This window comes from Lolium rigidum, chromosome 7 (genome assembly GCF_022539505.1).
Source record: "Lolium rigidum isolate FL_2022 chromosome 7, APGP_CSIRO_Lrig_0.1, whole genome shotgun sequence".
In the NCBI taxonomy this organism is placed as follows: Eukaryota; Viridiplantae; Streptophyta; class Magnoliopsida; order Poales; family Poaceae; genus Lolium; species Lolium rigidum.
This window is the reverse complement of record NC_061514.1, coordinates 319,128,283-319,147,610: the sequence shown is the minus strand read 5'-3', so window position 1 is coordinate 319,147,610 and position 19,328 is coordinate 319,128,283. Positions and strand designations below refer to the sequence as shown.

The 19,328-nt window shown below is 47.1% G+C and overlaps 1 protein-coding gene across 1 annotated transcript in view; it reads left to right on the top strand.

The window, feature by feature from the left end:
• The first annotated feature begins 7,322 nt into the window (after positions 1 to 7,322).
• The window catches only part of LOC124673242 (short-chain dehydrogenase/reductase 2b-like), a 29,688-nt gene continuing 17,682 nt past the window's right edge, over positions 7,323 to 19,328 (top strand). Inside the window, exons 1-5 of the mRNA XM_047209362.1 lie at positions 7,323 to 7,513; positions 8,911 to 9,054; positions 9,893 to 9,934; positions 10,021 to 10,267; positions 10,355 to 10,432. Of these exons, the coding sequence (XP_047065318.1) occupies positions 7,323 to 7,513; positions 8,911 to 9,054; positions 9,893 to 9,934; positions 10,021 to 10,267; positions 10,355 to 10,432 (702 nt within the window). The remainder of the gene's footprint in view (positions 7,514 to 8,910; positions 9,055 to 9,892; positions 9,935 to 10,020; positions 10,268 to 10,354; positions 10,433 to 19,328) is intronic.

Below are 19,328 nucleotides of genomic sequence, written 5' to 3'. Positions count from 1 at the left end.
TGAGGTATGACCTCGTGTTTTTCTTCCTATAGGATTTACACTATAAGATTTCTAAAAGATTAATTCCTATAGAACATGTTCTTATGAATCAAACAATTTATATAGGATTTTCCGTAGAAGTCAACTCCTACATAATTTTTGTACAAATCGTACGAATCAAATGAGGCCGGCCGTGGCTTCGTATTAATCATAAGTCTCATACTACTACTAAAATGGGCATTAAAGATACTCGTCAACTTAATAGGCAAAACCTCTTTGCCAAAGTTTCCCGGCGGCTTAGTTTTGATGAAAGCCAACCTTTATGAAGTATGATCAAGTATGTTTAGAGAAAAATATTAAGAACATTTTTTTTTAAGATTTCAAAAGAATAGAAATAGGAAAAACGCACGAAGAGTATGCATGGTATGTGCCTACGGGAGTAAGAAACACATGTAGGGCTTGTTTGATTTAAAGGATTCGTAAAGAAATTTTATAGGATTCTTACTCATAGGATTTTTTTTTCTATAGAGTTATTTGATTCAAAGGATTGAACCCTCCAAAATTCATATGGATTCCCACTACAATTTCGTAGAATTTCTAACAAGAGGTTAGACCTCTTGGAAATTTCTATGTGCCTATGACAACTATCACATGCACACAATCTCTATAGAAATTTCCTGCGTTTTTCATGGGGTGCAATCAAACATTTCGTGCAACTGATTCCTGCGGTTTTCATTTCTATAGGATTCCACATGCCATGGCATACCGTTCGTGCGTTTTTCCTGTTACTATGCTTTCAAAATCCTTTGAATAAAACATGCATGTAGTTCATCATAGACAAATAGGAATTTTTCAAGATGCCTAACGTTTTGCTATAAATCCTATATGATTGTAGTATAGGAAAGAAATCTATAGGAATTTTGGAGGGTTCTACGGGCAAGAATCCTACACAATTTCTGTGAAATTCTTTTGAATCAAACAAGCCCTAACATGTAGTACAACATCCTATCATATTTTCTTGTTGTGTGCATTTTATATACTACTTTTCATGATTATTAATTCATCGGCGGAATTTTCGCAAAAAAAAAACATTATGCTAATTATTCGGGAAGTTCTACTGAATATTTGGTCCAGATGAGCCTTAACCGTTGATAAATGGAATGTGTGGTTACACTTAGCCCAACGATTTAATGATGATAAACTTTTTTTTGATAAACATGGTTTGTTTTCATGAAAGATGGCCACCTTAGGAACCCATTTCCGTAAAATCTATGTATGTACACTTTATGAATTAACATACTAGATTTTTCCGTACATACCCATGACAGCTAAAAGTGTCACTGAAGGAGATGGTGATTTTCATGTGGTTTCTTCACATAAAGTCTTTCTCACTGAGGATAACCTTGCTAAGAGAAATGTAATGGGCATATAAGGTTGTTTCAGCGACTCCAAGGAGAATATTTAACATTTTTTCCTCTGATGCCCTTATATTTTTCTTGTATGGAGGATAGTCAATATTTCTTTTAAATTACCACCACTGACCAACACCAACTAGTTGAATAAGACTAACAAAAAAATGGCTTAAATTTAAGTGATGGTTTCGGGTTTTTTATAGAGCAATGTAAAATTGTTGAAATATTATCATTTTTAATAAGATTGCAGTTGTTTGCTTCTTGTATGTTATCCACAAGGCCACTCATTGAATTTGTTTGTGGTCTTATCTTCTTCGACGGGACCGGCGGAAGCCTATGCATCCTGGTGCAATCCTGTGGAGATACTTGCACGGGTTATCTTCAACTCTAGTGGATAACAGATCCACTAATAGATTACACAATGCATATGTTCTTTATGTTAGATCCGTTTCATTCGTTGATCTTTGTGTCCACTCTTTGTGATCCACAAATTGTAACATTTTGGATGATAATGCAACAAAAAAATAGATGTGTGCATAGACTGATGCCGACGTGTGCCCCCTTTTCATAAAAATGCTGATGTTTTCTCATATATACTTAGATGGTGTTTTTATGACATTCACCTATGATCAAAGCTAAAACACATGGTAGTTTGGAAGGAGTAATATCTTAAGTAGGCCACTCCCAATGCATTGTCTCTTAGCATATTCTCCTAGGAGGCCTATAATTTTGGAGAAAGGAAGGGAGTGGTGTTTTGGAACACGGGTGCATATGCTCCCTATATTTTGAAATGCATGTTATGTATATTTTAAATTTCAAAAAAAATGAAACAAAAAAATTTGTACGTACATCTTCACGTGCTACGCGCTCACAAAGTTGTTTCATAAAAAATCGACTTATCATGTGACGTGTGTAAAAAAGATAAAATCCAATGCTAAAAATAATGTTTTTCACAAGATAAAGTTTCTCCTTTTTACATAGACCACAAAAAATATTGGTTTTTCGTGAAACTTAGCGAATGCACATACATTATGAAGATGTACATGTAGAATTTTTTATCCAAATTTTTTGACATTTCGAAATATGTTTTTTTGGTAGAGGGAGCATACGCACCCGGGAGCCGAATTGAATTTTCGGAGAAAGGGTAGTATCTAAGGTAGATACAACATTTAGTACAATAGACCCTGTTAAATTTAAGAATATCAGACTCAAATATGGATGATAAATAAAAGATCTAACATTTTTTGGGGGATTGCATTAAGAGACTATATCTATAATAAGTGACGAACTCCCACACCTCCCTCATTGACTATGTGCCATGCAGGACCAATGTGGACAACAAAGAGATGTCCCCACCTTGGAGATTAAGGAGAGGTCTAAGCAAGAATTTGTTTTGTTAGTGAAATCATCTCAAACGACGGAAACCTCTCTCTCTCTCTCTCTCACGAGCACGTCTGGGTATCTCTTCCTCCTCCACTATTCTTGCCCCATACTCTATGATGGTATGGTTGCGAAGGCCCGATCCATCATGGATGGCTTGACTCAAGATCCGGGACCGATGAGATTATTTAGACGAGTTTCGTATCACGTGACGTGAATCCAAAGGGCTCCGACGAGTTCGACTCGAATAATTTAGTACCTCCATGGTTGATGGTGTGATATTAGTCATTTTTAGTTTATGATGTGCAAGTTTCTTGGACAAGCTCCATGCACATATCTTGTTTGATGCATGCACATAGTTGTTCTATTGCAATGATTTTGCGTGTATTCTTCAAGTGGATTTTTCATGATACAAATATGTTTTCTTGTTTGTTGTTGTCTGGGTTCTTCATATATGTTTCTTATGTTGTTTCTCATGTTGAGAGTCATGCAAAAAAATGTGAACTTTTTGTTCAAACATTTAGGATTAGTTGCATAAATAGAACTTTTGTGTGGACACATTTAAAATGTTAAAACACTTTTGTATAATTTTGTTTTCGAGATCCCACAGGTGAAATATTGCAAAAGAAGTCACATACATGGGGATTTTGTGGTCATGAGGGAGATTTATTGGTACCTTCGATCCGGATTATGGATTATAGTATGATAAGTTTTTTTCCCTATAAGACCTAGGTTTAATCGAACCTTGGGAAACACTGCTAAAGTGGTGTAAAGGAAACATCAACAAGACTTGCTAGTTGATTTTATTTTATCTTTACCGGACCGATCTAGTTTACTCTTAATTGGGCTATGTTCAATGGATGAAAATAAGCCATGGTTACGGATTCTCCTGCAGCTATGCATACATATAGAAAGGAAGTGTAAATGTGTAGTAAATAAAATAGAGATAAGATATTTGTGAGCAACATATCCGTAAATACTCTTGCCCCTAAAGCCAGAGGTGACAAGAGCCTCTTGGTCCAACCACTATTCCCACAGCCGCGAGTAACAACAGTTATTAAGTAAATGAATACAGGTCAAAGCATTAAGTAAGATGATTGTTCCGTTGATCCCGAATGAATCACTAAACATGTACCGTTACTTTCCCTTTTCTCTCATTGAGATTTCGCGGTAGCACGCCGTTCTCCACTCATCTCACATATTCCCTTGATCGATCCGATAGTACCTGCAGATCATCGAATCGAGGCAAAGAGACAAGGATACAAGATTGCAAAACTCCTATTCAATTCTTATACATATTTATGAGATTAGATGCATATAAACGCCGCGAGGATTCACCCTAACCAGCAGCCCATGAGGACTACTCACACATAATATCAAGATCAAAGATAGAAATCATTGTGGCAAAATACTTGGATTGAAATCACAATATTCTTACAATGGTCGCCAATTCTCAAGGAGATCTCTATTACAATAGTGACTATGGCTATCGAAGAGATGAGAGATGGAATTGATAAACTATGGTGGTGGGTCTCCTTCGGTGTGGCGTAGATGGATCCGTATTTGTTCCGACAGCTAGAAAATTGTACTATATATTAAGGTTGTGACTAATAATCTCAGTTACAACCCATGTTGCAACTTATTATTAGCACGAATCGCGAAACAAATATAAGGGTCCCGAGACATTTTTGTAGTTGCAGCTGATTTGCAACTAAAAAGTCTAAGTTGTAACCTAAATGCAAGAATTATGATGAAAACTGATGGTATAGAACTGGAGTGAGAACTAAGTACCACTAAAATCGATGTGTTAATCTCCAAACTAATATGTGGCCACAAACAAAAATTAAGCCTTAGAAAAACCATTACGACCAACACATTAAACTGGTGGGGAGGCCATGTAGTCTCCTGGGTCCTGGTAGAGTGGTAGGATCGATCATTAACTTGGCCAGATCGATGTCGCTGCCACTACTTTGGCTGGTTCTACCTACAGCCAGCTCCATCGACCGCACGGGCATGTACCATTTCACATGTGGATATTTCTTTAGGTGTCGGCAGGTTGGTCAGGTCAGCTCCACAACGCACACGCACACTGGCAAAACTATTGCAGATTAATAACGACCTGCCCTTTCCCTTTTCCTAACGGATCAGTACCGCCTTTTTCAAACAATCTCAACCACATTCGTTCGCTCACACTTTGGAGCGATACAGCTGGAACATAGCAGAATAAATGATCCACAGGATCACACCTCAGAAGGGAGAAAAAGACCGCGGCTATCTTTTAGTAGTATGGTCGAGAAGCTGATGGTTCAATTAAGAACAAGCCCGAGTCAACTACTAGCCCTAGCAAGTTGCAGGTCAGGAGCGTGTATCAACCCGTGTCGACCATGTCTCCGGCAGCAACAACAACGATTAATTACGCCAAAGTATTCTTCGATCTTGATCCTACACTTCTCTCCTTAGATAGCTGCACTTCAGTTCCCTAACAATAATGTGAATACATAATTGAGTTGACATATAACTTTCCTTTCATTTGTGTGATCACAAGCGCTCTGCCAATCCCTCGTTGCTGTAACCAAGATGATTTTGCACCAATACAATGAACGCTTCTTCCACGGCCCGATGCGTGCCATTGTGCCAAGCACGTGCCGTCTTCTATTGTTCTCCTCTAGAGCGTACAGGTTCCCTGAACAACGAACTCTGGTTTTAGGATAATGTGATCTCCCAGTCCCACACAGCAGCAAGGCTCCATGGAGACGGAGAGGATGTGCATGCATCCTCTGCTCCCTTCTGCTTGGGCAGGATCTCTCTGGATCTTGTCGAATCTTAGATAGATCGATTGTCTCCTCGTCAGTCGCGTTCGATCAGTTCATTGTACAGGGATGGTATTGGAGATGCGATTTTCTTGCTTGGATCGTGTGCAATCGTTTGTCCATGTTCAGATAACTGGCATGGGTGTTATTTGCGTCCTCTGAGATGAAGATAACTTTACATATATAGCTTTCCTTTTTTATGGGAATAGTTCAGATAGTCTTTTAAGTAAACCATCCAACTTTATTTATGTGCTAACTAGAGTTTATCATATTTAAAAAGAAACAAGAAATCCTTGATACAAATAAAAGTTAAATCATAGAATTGAATTTTTAACTTTATCTCTAGCTCGACTTTTTGTATCTCGGCATCCTTGAAAGCTCTAGTGAAAGATATCACAGAATAGCAATCACATATAAGCAGGACTAAACTCATTTGTTTTCAAGAGACACTCGAGTTGCCCCATCTAATACTCTCTCCGTTCAGAAATAAGTGTTGTAGTTTTGTTTAGATTTGCATGTATCAAACACTTCGTGCGATCACGATGGGGACAATGCCACGACGGGGAACTGACGATCTACAGGATAAAAATAACACAAGCTCCGAACACGATGGGGACAATGCCTTTTATCCTTTATTCGCGCGTGCTGTGCTATCTCCACTGTCCAAACATTGCCAACAATGATGAGTAGAAAAAAACTAAATTGAAGACAATTATACCGTTCGAGGTTCGCCATCTGTTACACCAGATAAGGCATCAGAGAGGAGATAAACGTACCAACAACACAGAAGGAGAAAGTATATCTTTGGTGTCTGGGGTAGATCCAAAGAGAGTTTCACATATCTCAAATTCTTGAACTTTTTCAATTTGCAGAAATTTTCTTAAACCTTTTGAATTTTCAATAATTGTGCCTCTATCCAGACTTTATGCCCAGTTTAAGTTTTTTTTCTGGGTCGTAGTCCATTCAGTTCGGTACCAATAACTTCAGATATTGTTTTGGCCAAAGCTTCAGGTATACAGACTGTGTGTGAAATATTTGCCCCTGCAAAAAAAAAACGATTTATTTATAAGTTGCGGAGGCTTGCTTGATAGGCTGCAAATGGGCCATTTGGGCACCAAAATGTGGAGTTCAGGTCAAAGTGATTCTCGAGTGGGCCTAAAGCCTTTCTGGCTACCTCTCTCTTTCGACGCCTTCACTTTCCCCACTGGCCGAAGAGCACGTTGACCCATCTAGATGAGTCACATTGCCGCCGCCGCAGTTGCTGCCGCTAGCTCATCTACTAGCGTCCGACCAAGCGTAAGAGCATGTCTAACAGGTTCCGTATATTTTCGCCCCTTAAAACTCGAGTAGAGGGTTCTGTATTCACTTTTCGCCGGTCGAAAACTCGGACGAGCTAGCAAACCCCGTATGCTTAAACTGTAAAAGGGAATATTCCCAAATATGCCAAATTAATTTTTTTTCCTCTTCATCCCCTCCTTCTTCCTCCTCTATCCCCAGCCCCTGCCCCGCCCCGTCCTGGTCGGCCCCCGCCGCCGCGCCTGCCGCCGGTCGCCGCCGCTGGCCCACGGCCGCCCGCCCCCGCCCGCTCGCCAAGGCCGCCCGCCCGCCCGCCCTCGCCCGCCACGACCGCGCGTGAGCTGGGGCCGCCGCCCGCCACGGCCGCGCGCAAGGCACGGCCGCGCCGCGCCGCTCCGGCCGGTCCACGCCGCGGCGCCGCTCGCTCCCGCTCCGGACGTCCGCCATGGCCACGCCCGGCCGCCATCTTCCGGCCCACGCGCCGCCCGCGCGCCGCGCCGGCCGCCCCGCTCTCGCGCGCGCCGTCCCTAGCCCCGTGCCGCCACCCTTGGTCGCAGCTCGCCGGAATTTGGCCGGATTCCGGCGAGATTATGCGCGGAAGCAGTTGCTTCCTGCTGAAATTTCAGCCCGTCATGAGTGAGGGGTTGGCCCTGTATTCAGCCTCCCGCCCCGTACATGTAAGGGGCCAAAAGCCACCCCTTAGCCAAAACTGTAAAAAATCTGTAAGACAAAGTATGTTTGGGGGAACCGGCACAACCCTCTAGGGGTGGCCTATCTCATATATATATATGGGTGTATACAAGATACAATACAACTCTAATACCAATATGGTATGAACACATATACAGACTACGTTACATGTCTAACACCCTCCTCAATCTTAGCCACTTTGTAAAGCATGCAAAAGTGTAAGATTGCGCCCGCAAGCCTCAAACCGTGGGAGAGGCAATGGCTTCGTGAAGATGTTCCGCAAGTTGATCTTTAGAGGAGATGAACTTGATCCGTAGCTGTCGTCGTGCAACACGTTCCCTCACAAAATGATAATCCACCTCAATGTGTTTGGTCCTAGCATGAAATACCGGATTGGCTGAAAGATATGTAGCGCCAATATTATCACACCACAGACCGGAGACCGGGATCGAGAAACCCGCAATCGCGAAGCAAAGACCGTACCCAAATGAGCTCGAAGCAGGGCATTGGCAACAGCCTTGTATTCAGCCTCGTACTACTACGAGATACGGTGGCTTGTTTCCGAGCACCTGTGCGATCGGATTAGAACCAAAGAATACAAGATAGCCCCCCGTGGATCGCTCGTCATCCGACTCACCGAACCCAGTCCGCATCGTAGTAGGCGTGAAAGAGGAAGTTGATGACTTTTGCCTTGCCGACGTGCATCACACACTCGCTAAATCTTTATTGCTAGACAGTGCTAGGTAACTCATGACGACGCAAGACATGGCGAACGATAGGAGTGGCAGGATGCCCAAGGCGAGCATGCCATCGCGACGAAGAAACTCGACTCCACCGAACACCCGGGGAGCTCTCGGAGGATCCACACCGGTATAGTCCATGACACAGCTGCCCACTAAGAAGAACGTCCCTCGTAGCTCGGTCCTTAACAAAAAGATCAAACGGGTGAAACTCACAGAAAACATTATTATCATAGGTGAGCTTGGGAACGGAGAGTAAATTGCGTGTGACAGAGGGAACATGAAGAACATTGTTGAGATGAAGGTGTCTAGATGGATGACGAGTGAGAAGGGATGCTCTGATACCATGTAAGACAAAGTATGTTTGGGGGAACCGGCACAACCCTCTAGGGGTGGCCTATCTCATATATATATATGGGTGTATACAAGATACAATACAACTCTAATACCAATATGGTATGAACACATATACAGCTACGTTACATGTCTAACAAAATCGATGCGGGGGGCAATTTTACAGGGTCTGCTAGACGGCCGGGTAGAACGCTACCCCGTATATCGGCGGTTATTATACGGGTTTGGCCCTTTTAAGGGGTCTATTAGACATGCTCTAACCCCATTGCTGTCGCCGCTCCACCAACCACGTGCTTCTTCTCAGCGGACCATCTACCCTGTCGCTCGCACAGAGAAGAAGCGCGCAACGTCAGTGGCCGCCGCAGCGGCGACACCGGCATCACCCGTGCACAGGTCGTCCCCCTTTGTTCCTCTGTCGGTGTGCCGTGTGCGTGTTCTTTTCAACTGGGTGTGCTTTGCTAGTCAATAGTGCTTCTATCGATGCTATGGACAGAGCGGGATCATGCACCAGCACGACTCTTGCGTAGCGTTTGTCTCAGTAGCCAAGTCAGTGTTACGGTGTTACCTGCAGTATGGGTGGGTAGCAAACTGGCAATGCGTACATGTTTGTCAGGAAGTTACAATGAATTCAACAGAAATCCATTTTGTTAGATTAAGAGCATCTCCAGTCGCGTCCCCAAACGGCGTTTGGGGGACGGCGAACAAGAAATGGAGAAAATCGCGTCCCAGTCGCGTCCCCCAAAGCTAAATAGCGCCTATAGAGTCTCTACCGGGGACGCCGGACACAAAATGAGCCTCATATGCGTACGTACATGCACCTAGTCCCCACATGCCATTCTCTTTTTCCCACACTTTCTCTCACCTACTTTTCCCACATGTGGTAGTCCCTTCTATTAAAATGCATGCATCCGGACGCTGTTTGAGGGACGCGTACTGGAAGTGTCTCTTTTCTCGCATGATTTTTGATCTCTTTTGTCCGTCATGATCCTAAACGCTACCTCAAATCATTTGTGCGTTGACGTTTTTGAGGGACGCGACTGGAGATGCTCTAACATTCAGATGTTTCGGCCATTCCAAGTAATTCTCTCATTTGGAGAAACTGCACACAGATGGTTTGCATTCTTAGTAGCAAGACCCACCAACACCAGCACCACTTTGTCAGCACACTTGAATTCCTAGTTGTTTTTATTCTTTGAGCTAACTGACGAACTTTAACTTGCTCATTCCACAGGCTTGAGAAAATGAGCCATGACCACGATGCAATCCCCAAAAGGTGATGATCTGCGTCTTGTCCCAAAGTTCACATCATTTTGGTATTGAGGCGAGCAAGAATGCTAAGATTCTACCTGTGTAATTCAGGCTTGCCGTGATCACCGGTGGAAACAGAGGGATTGGCCTGGAGGTGTGCCGCCAGCTTGCTCTCCAAGGTGTGACAGTCATTCTCACCGCAAGGGATGTGAAACAAGGAGAGGTTGCAGCCGAGACCCTTTGTCGTGAATCTAACCTCTCAAACATAATCGTCCATCAGCTCGATATACTAGACAGTAGTAGCCGTGCCTCACTAGCGCGGCATATCGAGAGCAGATATGGGAAGCTTGACATTTTGGTAAAATGACTTGTTTCTCTTGTAGTAAATTTCTTACCGTTTTTACTTTTGTGAGATCATATAATGAAGATAGAATGGACAATGCAGGTGAACAATGCTGGTGTTGGAGGTGTGGCAGTGGACCAGGATGGCCTCAGAGCTCTTAACATTGATCCTAATATGTGGGTATGTAAACTTGACTTGGGGATGACTATCATTCCATGAATAGGGCGACTCAGAGAAGACCATCCTCTAGATTCTTGAATTTTCGAATCGAAATAAAACAATCGATTTCACCCCCTTCTATTTTCATTTTTTATTAAAAGCAACTTTCTATTAATTTACACAAGTTGTGCTTTGCCTCAAACATCTGAGGGAGAGACGGGCTGATGTGGTAAAATAGTTTTACCACATCCCCTCACTGTTGGCCGCACCATGTTGGCCGTACCAAAAGCCACATAGGAATTACACAAAATTGAGACTTTTGCTATCTCAAAAAGGGCACTGAATTGAAGTGAAATTTTGCATTGATACAACATAGCACCCTTCCCTATTTAGTAGTATGTTTTAGTGATTTTTTCTTTCGATAAAGGGAATATATTACTCCCTTTGTCCCACGAAACATGTCGAAGGTTTGTCAAATTTTGGATGTATCTATTACTATTTAGTGTCTAGATACATCCAAATTTTGATAAACCTTCGACATGTTTCGTGGGACGGAGGGAGTAATATTGAGAGATACCAATTACACCCAGCCTCTGCAACAACGCAATACCCTAATGGCAGTACGGATGCACACATAGCCAAAAAAAGAAAAAAGAAACTAAGAAAATAAAATTCCCGCTACGGTATTCCAGCCCTAGCAGCAACAATACATCCACCACGAAGACAACACTTGCCGGAGATTCGTGTCCGAGTAGGAACACGGGTATCACCGAACCCGAAAGGTTCGAACACAGGGGACTCAAGATCATGTTGTCGCCTCACCGATGTTGGGCACTGCAGAGTGAGACACAACAGTTACCCAGGGTCAGGGCCCTCAGAGAGGTAAAACCCCTACGCCCTGCCTTGGTGTATATATTGCGGGTCACAATGGAGAAGATGACCGTACAAATATCTAGGGTTTGTGATCGCCCTCTTCTACGCTAGCAAGGCTAGTCCTTTTATGGAGGAGCTGGTCCTCTTCCCCCTCGAAATATCTTGATGGGGAAGGGTTCCCACATCTCCAAACTGAGGGCGGGAAACTCCCCGCCCTTTACAAGGTGGACATAGTCCACAACCGATTAAAGTTCCGGTGCACGACAGATGCTGAGGTCGTCAATGACGCCTTCGCTGGCAGCTTGTGCCGTCCACCCTGCCTTGCACTAAACGGGCAAGGGCAGGGCCTTGGTCTTCTGGTCCTCGTCGAGCCCGCTTTAATCACCAAAGGGGCAAAGGAATCTTGCCCCCTCGGGACGGAGCTTTGTGAGCTCAACCATGATGTGTATGGTGCAGACCTTGCTTGTCTTGTAGCCTGGGAGCCCACTCCGCCAGTCCTTGCAGCAGGCTTGGTGGAGAAAGAATCCTAAGCTCCCTGGTGGGTCTTGTCACCTTTAATGGGACCTTCAAGCGTGGATAAGTCTGTGACTCGGGAACCTCCACGAGGGAGTTCCTTCCTGAGCCTGTCTTCTACTCGGCTTGATTTCTCCAGGAGGGCTTTGCTCCTCGTGGAGCCTCACTCGAGAGTTACCTCCCGGGGTGACTGTCTCGTTGTGAACTCCAAGGGCCCAACAATCGTAGGTCCATAGCACCCTGGTCGCCAGGGATCCCACAGTAGCCCCCGGGCGTCTGTCTTGCACGTGTCCGTCAGGAGGCGAAAGGGCAGGGGCCCTATCGTGGCTGGGCCCGATATATGACTTGAGTAAACCCACGACTTTTGTGGTTGCCGCCCGAGCCGCTGGTTATGGAGGAAGTGCGTCATCTGGACTGTTGGACCAGGAAGTGGGCTTCGTGGGGAGTGGCGCCTTCTTGGGAAAGCCTCCCATAAATAGGGGGTTATTCCTTGCCGCCGGCCAACTCGCCCACGCTTGCCTAGCTTCCCAGTCATCTTCAGCTCCAGCGTTCCAATCGCCTTCCCTGTGTCCACCGTAGCTTCCGCACCACCGCATCGATGGTGACCGAAGGGTCCTCTTCCGCGGCGGTCATGGCTACGCCTCCGCCGGCCCCGCGACTTGCCCTGGCGGAGTCGTGGATCGCCGATGCCCCGAGCCTTCAGAAAGCTCGGCACACTGGCGCCACCAAGACCAACGAGTGGGGTGCCACCAGGATGTGGATGGCCACCGCGCGTGTCAGCGATCTTTCGGACACGGCGCACCCCCTCCTTCTTCATTGTATCACTGCCGAGCTGGTCCCGCCGTTTTCAGCTTTCTTCAAAGCTGTCCTGGAGCACTATCAGGTTTCAGTGCTCCACCTTCATCCCAACAGCATCACCATCCAGACAATCTCCGCCTTCTGGTGTGAGGCCTTTGTTGGCATTTCGCCATCCATTGCCTTCTTTCGCTCCTATTACTCCCTGCACCTCACCGACCCGAGGGAGAGTTCGGGGTGTCTTTCCTTCATCCCCGTTCCGGGCCGAGTCTTTCTCTTGATGAGCTTGTCGCAGCCGCTTCCACACTTTTGGGGAGGCTGGCTCTTTGTGGACGTGAGGGAGAGGAGCCCTCACTACGATGTCCCCGCAGCACTTCCGGCGCGCGGGCGTAATTGGGAAAGCGTCCCCTTCTCTTCCTCTGGGATGGAGGCCCTGGAGGAGCGAATCTCTGACCTGGAGGCCATGGGGCTGACGGGCGAGATGGTGGTCGCCGAGTTCCTGCGGTAGCGCGTCGCGCCCCTGCAACACCACTCCGCAGGTATAGGGGCGCTGAACAGCAGCCGCGCTTCGCTCCGCCTGGAGCTTGCCTAGCTGCCCCCGGATGCCGTCGCGGCGGCGGTTGGTCTCCTGCTGGGAGCGAGACAGGTGCCTCCTCTCCCGCTGATGGCCACCCTGCTGTACGACGTACCTGACCTGAGGCGGCGGATACATTGGGGAGGATGCCCCACTTTGATCGGTGGGGGGCGTGCCCGCGGGGTACGGTGAGAGACAACCCCTGCACCTTTCGTATGTTCGGGGATGAGGTCTCCGAACTTGAAGACGAAGGGGTCGACCTTCTCCAAGCGGTCGTGAATCCTCTGGCCGGCAGGAATACTCTTCTATTCCTCTCCGGGTCTTCTTCGGAGGAGGGTCAAGGCGTCGACCCCGCCGTCGTTCGCCCCCCCCCCCACAATCCCCTGCAGACCTAGCCCATTCTAGCCTCGGGGAGGCCTCTCATAGGCCTAGGTGCGTCGCAGTGGGTGTCGGACGACTCCGACGCGGACAGGTGAGCTTCTTCACCCTGCCCCCTCTTCCTTAGCTTTCCTTTCCAGTACTTACCCGGCTTTCTTGCAGGTCGGAGAAGAAGCGTAAGAAGAGGAGCAAGTCCAGCTCCGCCAAGGCTAGGAAACGCTCGAAGCGGGGGAGCGATGGCGAGCAGCACCCAGCCAGTGGTTCTCCCTCGTTGGGGCCAGCTCCTGCCCCTGTTGCCGAATGTCTCCCCGACCCTGTGTTGTCGCCTCAGCCTGCTGCTCGTGCGGAAGGTGCCGGTGAGAGGCCCGCGGAGGCTTCGCGCGCCGCGTCTTCTTCTTCGTTGGAGGAGGCTTGCAAAGAAGAAAGGGTCCTCGGGGAGGACCCTTTCGGGGGCCTGCAACTGGTACCCTCATCGGGCGCTTGACAAGCTCCACCGGACGGCTCCAGAAGAGCTCCCTCTCCTGTCGGCGAGAAGAGAGCCGCACCGCCTGGCGCTGCCCCTGGGGCGATTGTGGCCCTTCTGCCCGGCGCAGCCCCTGGAGACCTGGTTGGGCACGTAGCGGCGCGTGCCGATGCTCTTATCCAGGAGGCTGACCGCCTCATCGAGGAGATGTCCCGAGCCAGCGAGGATCTTTCCCAGGGGACCGGCCAAGTGGCCGGGGCCGCGGTTCAGAGCGCATCTGATGCTCAACCCACCGTTCAGGGCATCCTGAGCGACGCCCGACGAGAGGCGGCGGCCATCGTGGAGCGTGCGCGTCGTCAAGCGGAGGACATGCTGTCAGCCGCACACCGTGAAGCAAACGACTTTCTGAGAGGCGCCTCGCTTCCGGAGGCTAGCAGTCTTCTGGTTCGCGAGAGCGCCGTGGCCCTCTCTGAGCGCGTGGTGGAAGATGATCGCCTAAATGTCCAGGAGTGCGAACACGCCCCAAAGAAGGAGGCTAAACTCGCCTCGTGGGAGACGGACGCAACGCTCTGGGAGGCTGAAGCTGCTCGAGAGCTCGAGCGTCTGGAGTCCATGGAGGTCCAGATTGCCAAGGCTCAGGAGCTCTTGGACGACCGCCAGGTCAAGCTTGAGCAGTTTGAAGCCCGGGTCTCCAAACGGCTCGAAGAGGAGCGTCCCAGCAACGCCCAGAATCTCGCCGATGACCGCAAGGCACTGCACGCGGATTACTGCAAGCGTACGCAGCAGAGTGGCGACCGCTACGCCGCGTAGAAGAAGAAGCTTCATGCTCAGATGGAGGAGCTAGTGTCCAAAAGTCCAGGAACTTCGTGGTGACCTTAGCAAGGAGGCCGACACCAGAAAAGCCGCCTGCACTCACGCCGAGGAGCTGGAGAAGGGCCTTGCTCAAGAATGGGAGCAGGTGGCCTCTCTCCGAAAGGAGATGGATGAGTTGTCTTTCGAGCTTCTGTAGAGGAAGCACCTCGGCGAACATCGAGGTAAAATGTACGGCGACCTGTTTCTTTGCGCGAAGCAGTGCAGACTCCGTGGGCACTGATGCTCTCTTGGCCTCCAACGAGCCCGGGGCTTTCCTAGATCTCTTTGACCGCATCGTGCACTCGCTGGAGGAGGGCACTCCTAGGTGGGAAGAGTAAGTCAACAACGTAAGTCTTACACTCTTGGAGAAGGCAGCTGCTCGCCTCTTCGCCAACCTCGAACGCCTCGCACCGAGCCTGGATGACAAGGAGCTCCTGGGACGCTCGGCTGCCCCAGCAGAGGGCACCGACCCAGCTCAAGTCCGGCTGAGCAAGGCAAGAGTCGCCAAGCGCACACAACTTTTGGTTGGGAAGTTCCGACGCGGTCCGGTACCGGATGCCGCTGGAGAGGGTGCTGCCCCGAAGAAAGAAGGCTCTGGAGCCGAAGGTTCTGATAGCAGTGATTCTGGTGAGTCGGAGTCCTAGGGTAGCAGTGGCTCTGGTGAGAGTGCCTCCGGAGATAGCTACTCTGCGCCCTGAGTGGGGTTCCTTCTTCTGCTTCGATTAGATTATCCTTTGTGTTCAGAATGCCTTGTAATGCCATTCCCTCAACCTTTTTGTATTTAGACTCTTAGGGCCATACTGGCATATGATATGTCCTGTGATGATACTCCTTGATCCCTTCAAAGGGCTTTGCCTGTTTCCGATAGGAATTTCCTGCAAAAGATCGTCCTGTATGCGTGTTCTTGTTGGTTCCTCAAGGAGGCAACCGTAAGACTCTGCATGTAGGCTCTGAACGTGGGGGGGGGGGTGTCCTTTATGCCTGTTCTTGTTAGCTCCTCGAAGAGGTAGCCGTAATACTTTACATGTAGGCTCTGAACGTGACTCCTTGTTGGTCCCTCGAGGAGGCGATCGTAAGGTTTGCATGCGAGGGAGTTTCCTGTATGCCTGTTCTTGTTGGCTCCCCGAAGAAGTTGCCATAAGACTTTACATGTAGGCTCAAAACGTGACTCCTAGTTGGTCCCTCGAGGAGTCGACCGTAAGGTTTGCACGCAAGGGGCGTCCTGTATGCGTTCTCTTGATGGTTCCCCGAGGAGGTAACCATAAGATTCACATGTAGGCTCTGATGTGTCTCCTTGTAGGCCCCTCGGGGAGGTGACCGTAGGTTTGCACATGTATCAAAATTGTCCTGTCAGCGGATTTTGTTGGTTCCTTGAGGAGGTAACCGTAGACCTGCGCCTTAGGCTCTGTTGCGTCTCCTTGCGGGTTCCTCGAGGAGGTAACTGATGTCTACGGGTGCTTCTATTCTTGTAGACAGTGTTGGGATTCCAAGAGCAGAGGTTTGTAGAACAGCAGCAAGTTTCCCTTAAGTGGATCACCCAAGGTTTATCGAACTCAGGGAGGAAGAGGTCAAAGATATCCCTCCCATGCAACCCCGCAACCACAAAGCAAGAAGTCTCTTGTGTCCCCAACACACCTAATAGGTGCACTAGTTCGGCGAAGAGATAGTGAAATACAAGTGGTATGAATGAATATGAGCAGTAGTAACGGCGCCGGAGAAGTGCTTGCCTGGCGTGCGGTTGATGGTAGTAAAATTGCAGGAAGTAAAGATGCGATAGAAACGATGAAACAAGCAGCGATAGCGATATTTAGGAACAAGGCCTAGGGATCATACTTTCACTAGTGGACACTCTCAACATTGATCACATAGCAGAATAAATAGATAGATGCTAGACTCTACACCCTCTTGTTGGATGATGAACACCACTAAGCGTGTAGGATTACACGAACCCTCAATGCCGGAGTTAACAAGCTCCACAATATTCAATGTTCATATTTAAATAACCTTAGAGTGCATAACGGATCAACATAACCAAACCAAGTACTAACATAGCATGCACACTTGTCACCTTCACACTACGAAAGGAGGCATAGATCACATCAATACCATCATAGCAATAGTTAACTTCATAATCTACAAGAGATCACAATCATAGCCTACGCCAAGTACTACACGATGCACACACTGTCACCATTACACCGTGCGGGAGGAATAAACTACTTTAATAACATCACTAGAGTAGCACACGAGATATATTGTGATACAAAACACATTGCAATCATAAAGAGATATAAATAAGCACTTCACTATGCCATTCATAACGGTGAATAAGTATTACGTGAAATATAGCCTAAGAGACCCACACGGTGCACACACTCTGTCACCTTTACACATGTGGGACAAGGAGTCTCCGGAGATCACATAAGTAAAACCCACTTGACTAGCATAATGACATCTAGATTACAAGCATCATCATATGAATCTCAATCATGTAAGGCAGCTCATGAGATTATTGTATTGAAGTACATAGGAGAGAGATGAACCACATAGCTACCGGTACAGCCCCGAGCCTCGATGGAGAACTACTCCCTCCTCATGGGAGACGAGCAGCGTTGATGAAGATGGCGGTGGTGTCGATGGAGGAGCCTTCCGGGGCACTTCCCCGTCCCGGCGGCGTGCCGGAACAAAGACTCCTGTCCCCGGATCTTGGCTTCGCGATGGCGGCGGCTCCGGAAGGTTTTCTCCGGTTTCGTCGAACGTGATAGGGTTTTCGTGACGGAGGCTTTAAGTAGGCGGAAGGGCAAGGTCGGTGGAGTCCTGGTGGGGCCATACACTAGGCCGGCGCGGCCAGGGCTTGGGCCGCGCCGCCCTACTGTGTCCCCACCTCGTGGCCCCACTTCGTTTCCTCTTCGGACTTCTGGAAGCTTCGTGGAAAAATTGGACCCTGGGCGTTGATTTCGTCCAATTCCGAGAATATTTCCTTACTAGGATTTTTGAAACCAAAAACAGCAGAAAACAGGAACTGGCACTTCGGCATCTCGTCAATAGGTTAGTTCCGGAAAACGCATAATAATGACATAAAGTATGCATAAAACATGTAGATATCATCAATAATGTGGCATGGAACATAAGAAATTATCGATACGTCGGAGACGTATCGGCATCCCCAAGCTTAGTTCTGCTCGTCCCGAGCAGGTAAACGGTAACAAAGATAATTTCTGGAGTGACATGCCATGATAACCTTGATCATACTATTGTAAGCATATGTAATGAATGCAGCGATCAAAACAATGGTAATGACATGAGTAAACAAATGAATCATATAGCAAAGACTTTTCATGAATAGTACTTTCAAGACAAGCATCAATAAGACTTGCATAAGAGTTACTCATAAAGCAATAAATTCAAAGTAAAGGCATTGAAGCAACACAAAGGAAGATTAAGTTTCAGCGGTTGCTTTCAACTTATAACATGTATATCTCATGGATAGTTGTCAATGCAAAGTAATATAACAAGTGCAATATGCAAGTATGTAGGAATCAATGCACGAGTTCACACAAGTGTTTGCTTCTTGAGGTGGAGAGAAATAGGTGAACTGACTCAACATAAAAGGTAAAAGAATGGCCCTTCGCGAGAGGAAGCATTGATTGCTATATTTGTTCTAGAGCTTTGGTTTTGAAAACATAAAGAGAGCATAAAAGTAAAATTTTGAGAGGTGTTTGTTGTTGTCAACGAATGGTAGTGGGCACTCTAACCCCCTTGCCGGACAAACCTTCAAAGAGCGGCTCCCATGAAGGACGTTATCTCTACCGGCAAGGTAGATCATCCCTCTTCTCTTTTGTTTACACATGTATTTTAGTTTTATTTATGGATGACACTCCTCCCAACCTTTTGCTTACACAAGCCATGGCTAACCGAATCCTCGGGTGCCTTCCAACATTCACATACCATGGAGGAGTGTCTATTTGCAAAATTAAGTTGCTTAACGATGAATCGAGCAAAACATGTGAAGAGAATTATTAATGAAGGTTGATTAATTGGGGGATGGGAACCCGCGCCAGCTCTTTTTGCAAAATTATTGGATAAGCGGATGAAGCCACTAGTCCATTGGTGAAAGTTGCCCAACAAGAATGAAAGATAAACACCACATACTTCCTCATGAGCTATAAAACATTGACACAAATCAGAGGCGATAAATTTTGAATTATTTAAAGGTAGCACTCAAGCAATTTACTTTGGAATGACGGAGAAATACCATGTAGTAGGTAGGTATGGTGGACACAAATGGCATAGTGGTTGGCTCAAGGATTTTGGATGCATGAGAAGTATTCCCTCTCGATACAAGGCTTAGGCTAGCAAGGTTATTTGAAACAAACACAAGGATGAACCGGTGCAGCAAAACTCACATAAAAGACATATTGTAAACGTTATAAGACTCTACACCGTCTTCCTTGTTGTTTAAACTCTTT